At 60.2% G+C, this 4,570-nt stretch overlaps 1 protein-coding gene across 1 annotated transcript; it reads right to left on the reverse strand.

Annotated features, from left to right (window-relative positions):
• Positions 1–1,315: 1,315 nt before the first annotated feature.
• On the reverse strand, positions 1,316–4,562 carry CSF3 (colony stimulating factor 3). Its single transcript, XM_024743666.1, has 5 exons — positions 3,722–4,562; positions 3,454–3,608; positions 2,937–3,044; positions 2,644–2,790; positions 1,316–2,317 (listed from the first exon to the last, which is right to left on the reverse strand). The coding sequence occupies exons 1-5, from the start codon at positions 3,732–3,734 to the stop codon at positions 2,153–2,155; spliced, it is 588 nt and encodes a 195-aa protein (XP_024599434.1). The 5' UTR covers positions 3,735–4,562; the 3' UTR covers positions 1,316–2,152.
• Positions 4,563–4,570: the final 8 nt, after the last annotated feature.

Here is a 4,570-nt window from a genome sequence, read left to right on the forward strand (position 1 = left end):
CTGTGCCTGTTGGTGCTGTTGGTGCCTGTGTCCGATGGGGGTGGGGAACGGCTGGCTCCACCTTGGACCCCTGCAGGCCCTGCTGGAGGAAGCAGGAGGGCGCAGAGGAGGGCTGGGCTCAGGGTCCCTGTTAGTGCGCTCAGTAGGGGCGGGGCAGGGCAGCGGGAGCAGCTTGCCTTCCTCATTCCCGCCTGCCACTTCCCCCCACCTCGCAAAGTCAGACTTACTCTGAAAAGGGAGAGGTTTTGGCTAAAGGCCCCGCTGGTGCTGGGGTAGGGTGTCCTGTTCTGATGTTCCCCAGCCCGGCCAAGCCCCACCCAGAGTCTGACTGGCCCGGAGTTGGATCTTTCCTCTCCAGTAAGGACTTGGGTGTATGAGGGGTGAGGGGCTGAGGCATGAGGGGGGATGGAGGCAGGAACTCTGTTTAACCCTTCTTTGCCTGGTCGTCTCCAAGCCCCGGTTCTTCAGGACCAACTAGAGAGCGGGGACCCTGAGCCGTGCAGCTGGGGGTTCTAGCCCCACTCAGCCCGACCCTGCTTCTAAGGAACCAGATGGGGAAGGGAAGTGGGAAGTGACTCAGGAGCTGAGGATGGGGAAGTCTTGGGAGGGGACCTGGGGACTGGTTGGCCGTCTGGACGTCCTTGGTCTGGTGGTGGCAGCCTGGAAGCATACGTGCGTCTTCACCTGAGAGCACAGAGAGGTTTCTCTTGAATCTGTGCTGTGAAGCGGCCCCTCCGGTCTCCCCAGGTGTTAGCTCAGGCCTCTTCAGCCCATTAGCCCCGAGACAGGTAGGAAGGCTGTGGGCTCCCCGCCAGATCAGAGGCAGTGCTTGACGAAGGACAGAAGTGCAGAGCCTGGAATGTGGGGTCCAACCCAAGCTGTCACCTTGACCTCAGCTTCCTAATCTGTAAAAGGCCCTTCATAATTCTGTCTTTGTGGGTGAAGGTTTATGGAAGGTGGTAAACTGAAGCCCTGTGCACATGTTAAATCCTCCCTCACTTTGGGCCCGTGTCCATCTGTGTCTGGACTGTTGAGCCCCCCAGTCCCCCTCTCCCAACCCTACTCTCTCCTCCCCCGGTACGGGTGACCCATCTACCTTCTGTCCTCCCTGCTAGGCGGTGGCTCCACGGGGCCAGGGACCACGCCTGCCTCGTTCACTGCCGTGTCCTAGCACCCGGCCCAGTGTCTGCACCCAGTGGGTGCACCTCCTCTTCCCCTCCTTCGGGCCTCGCCCTCCATTCAACTCCCTGTCCGCGACCCCTGGCCAGGCACCAGCTGGACTCAAGAAGGAGGAAGGACATTTACTGGAGACAAACACTTTATTATCGTGAAGTTTGGCTACAATAAGAAAGTGCGGGCCGAGGGGGAAGGTGAACAGTCGAGCGTCCCTCTCACACCCCGTCACACGAGCCCCCTCATCTTTTCCCTCCCACATTCCCAGTCCCACCCAGCAAGGCAGAGACACGACTGCCCAGCCTGAAAAGGAGTCAGAATCCCGACCCTGACCCCGGCGGGGTGGGGCAGGCGCCACTAAACTGATGGTGTCTGTAGCGCGTCCAGAAAAACGAGACGTCGCTGATGGATGCCTGGGCTCCCCACACAAGGAGTCAAAACGTGCCCGAAAAAAATCTTAAAACGATTCCCCAGCAAATTCGTGGGACCCCAGGGTCAAGCGTCCCGGCTTCGGCTGCCTCTGATGGGCTCCGTGCCCGAGGCAAAGGGGACTCGAGGGAAGCAGCCACGTCAGGCCAGAGCCAGGGGTGCAAGGACCCAGTTGGGGAACACTGCTGTTTAAATATTAAACAGGGCTGTCTCATCTCCCACGTGGGAGACTTCCCGATGATTCCAAGGGCCCCGAGGTAGGCACCCTCAGGGTAGGGGTTCGCTGTGGCTCTCCCCAGAGCCCACCACGGAGCCAGGCAAGGAGGAGTCACAGGAAGTAATACTTGGTATTTACCAACTCCCTCCCAGTCCAGGGGACGGGAAGACGGGAGTTTTTCTCCCTGCTACAGGTGGGAGAATGAAACTTGGAGGTGGAGGGAAGGATCCAGGAGTCTGGGGCTCCTTTCTGTCTTCCCCGTCTTTAAATATTAGGTTTAAATAAGCATAAATATTAAATAGAGATAAATACACTGGATGGGGAGGGCTTTGCTCAGGGCTCGGCCAGGTAGCGCAGGACACGGTACGCGAGCTCCAGGAAGCTCTGCAGCTTGGAAGCAACCAGGACCCCTCCTGCCCGGCGCTGGAAGGCTGAGGTGAAGGTCGGCATGGGGCCCTGGGTGGGCTGCACGGCAGGGGCCACCCCCAGGTCTTCCATCTGTGGGGGAAGGTGAGGTCAGCAATCAGGCCCTGCTGAGTGGGTAGTTAGCACAGGGAGGAAAGGCAAAGGGCTGATGGGCTGTAGACGATCCAGGGTTCATGGTGGAGCCAGGACCGAACCCAGGTCTCTTTAAGGTCCAGTGCCCTCAACTAGGGGGGATGGGGTAGGGTCCTGGGATGAGGTGGTAGCTCCCTACATCCAGCCCACCGAGAATGTTTCTGCCCCAGCCCTAGAGAACTCCGGGGTCCCCAGGCTGGCAGCACCACCTTTGAGGACCAGCTCGGTCCGGGGCCCTAATGCTTGCTGCTCCCGAAGAGACTCACCTGCAGCCAGATGTTGGTGGCAAAGTCGGTGACGTCCAGCTGCAGTATGTCCAAGGTGGGGGCCAACTCCGGGGAGATCCCCGCCAGGGCCTGCAGGAGGCCCTGGTAGAGGAAGAGGCCGCCGTGCAGTTGGCTCAGGCAGGCTGTCTGGGAGATGGGATAGGAAAGTCAGGGGACGCTGCCTGGGCTGCTCCCCTCAGGGCCCCAGCATGGAGCCTGGAGGACTGGGGAGCCTTCCAGGTCATCCTTTCCCGCCCGTCCCCTCATCTCCCTTCTCCCCTCTGGACACTCACCAGCTGCAGGGTCTGGCTGGAGCAGCTACTCAGGGAAGCCTGGGGGATGCCCAGAGAGTGCCCAAGCAGCACCAGCTCCTCAGGGTGGCACAGCTTGTGGGTGGTGCACTGGGGATGGGAAGGATGCTGAGTGAGGGGGACTGGCAGAGCCGGGCGGCTCCTCCTTCCCGAGTGCCCCCATCTCTCCACATCCACATCTTCCCCTCCCTCCACGTCCCGCCAGGCTTCTCAGCCCTGTTCCTCCGTCCAAGCCCCCAGCCAGCTCCTCCCAGCACTGTCCCCTAGAGGTTCTTCCCCCAGTTCCCCACCAGCCGCCGGGGCTCTGCCTCTCCTAATTTCCTCCCATTTCCCCTGAGTCTCTCCTCTCCCATCCCATGTCCCTTCCCCATGGTTCCCTTTGCTTCCCTCTGCTTCTCTCTCTCCCCTCAGCTCTGCCCCGCACACCTTCTTTCCTCCCTGCCCGCTGCTGCAGTATCTCTGTCCCCTCCCTGTCCCTCCGCAGGCTGCCCTCACTCACCAGCCTCTCCTGCAGCTCAGCGCCATCAGCCTGGATTTTCCTCACTTGCTCTAAGCACTTAAGCAGGAAGCTCTGGGGCAGGGAGCTGGCAGGGCCGAGGGGTGTGGCTTCTTGCACCGTCAAGAGCGCACTGTGCCAGAGCAGCAGCTGCAGGGCTGGGAGCAAACGGGGGCTCAGGAGACGTGCAGACCTTTCTGGGAGCCCAGGGACCCTGCCCTCTGCCGCTCCGGGCCCCGCAGCTCTTCCCTCCTGGGGCCCGGACACTCACCCATCAGCTTCATGGGGCTCTGGGCAGCAGGTTCAGCCGGGGGTCTGGATGGGTCTGTAGGTTCTGGGTTCTGTCAGGGACCAGGTCCAGGGGCCTTTATACACAAGCCCATGGAGGCCTGGGAGGAAATTACCTGGTGCTGCGACTAAGGCTTAGTAATAACTTCCCAAGATTTATGCAAATTTGGTGTCCAGGACAATGCAGGGGGGTTGGGACAAAAAAAAGTGTTTGCGAAAGTTTTGTGAAATTGTGGAATCTCTGATTCTTCTTTGACGTCTTGCCCCCCTCAAACTCCCTTCCTCCCCTCAGCCCCACCCAAGTCTGAATTGCCCCAGAGTGTTTGAACTGAACCGCTGAACCAAAGCTGAGCCAATGATAAAAGCCGGGGAGGCTGGAGTCAGGTCGACCCAGGGGAAGAGGCAGGCCTAGGCCGCGGGCCCTCCCTCCCGCTCTCCCCTGAGACATCTCCTGGGTCAGCCCCATTTGCCACTCTCCCTTGGGATTCTCAAGCCACCTGCTCCCTAGGCCCCCAATTCTGAGAAGGAAGAAACCAGTTGCCCTATTTCTATCCCCCCCAATTCCCAGAGGCTGCCTCTCTGAGTGCCCTCTTTGAGGGGCCAGGGGCCTGAGATAGGAACATTGGGGTCTTGCCTCCTGTCCCCACCGCACATGTTGAGAGGCATCACCCTGGTTCCTGTCCCGAACTGGTTAGCTGGGAACTCCCCAATCCCCCCCATGACTCATTCCTTTAAGCCCCCGGAATCCTGGCAGAGACCAGAGGAAACCGGATGTCTGTCCCGAATGAAGCAAGACCCATTGAGGCTCTCGGTTCAGGTTCACCTGACCTGG

The sequence above is a fragment of the Neophocaena asiaeorientalis genome, unplaced genomic scaffold, assembly GCF_003031525.2.
Source record: "Neophocaena asiaeorientalis asiaeorientalis breed wild unplaced genomic scaffold, Neophocaena_asiaeorientalis_V1.1 scaffold1, whole genome shotgun sequence".
NCBI classification, from domain to species: Eukaryota; Metazoa; Chordata; class Mammalia; order Artiodactyla; family Phocoenidae; genus Neophocaena; species Neophocaena asiaeorientalis.

What these genes read in the sequence shown, in the direction of transcription:
- CSF3 (XM_024743666.1), bottom strand. An exon ending in CTGAGCTGCAGGAGAGGCTG is followed by an intron (nt 3,045 to 3,453) that starts GTGAGTGAGGGC and finishes TCCCATCCCCAG; the next exon opens with TGCACCACCCACAAGCTGTG. An exon ending in CCACCAACATCTGGCTGCAG is followed by an intron (nt 2,318 to 2,643) that starts GTGAGTCTCTTC and finishes CTTCCCCCACAG; the next exon opens with ATGGAAGACCTGGGGGTGGC.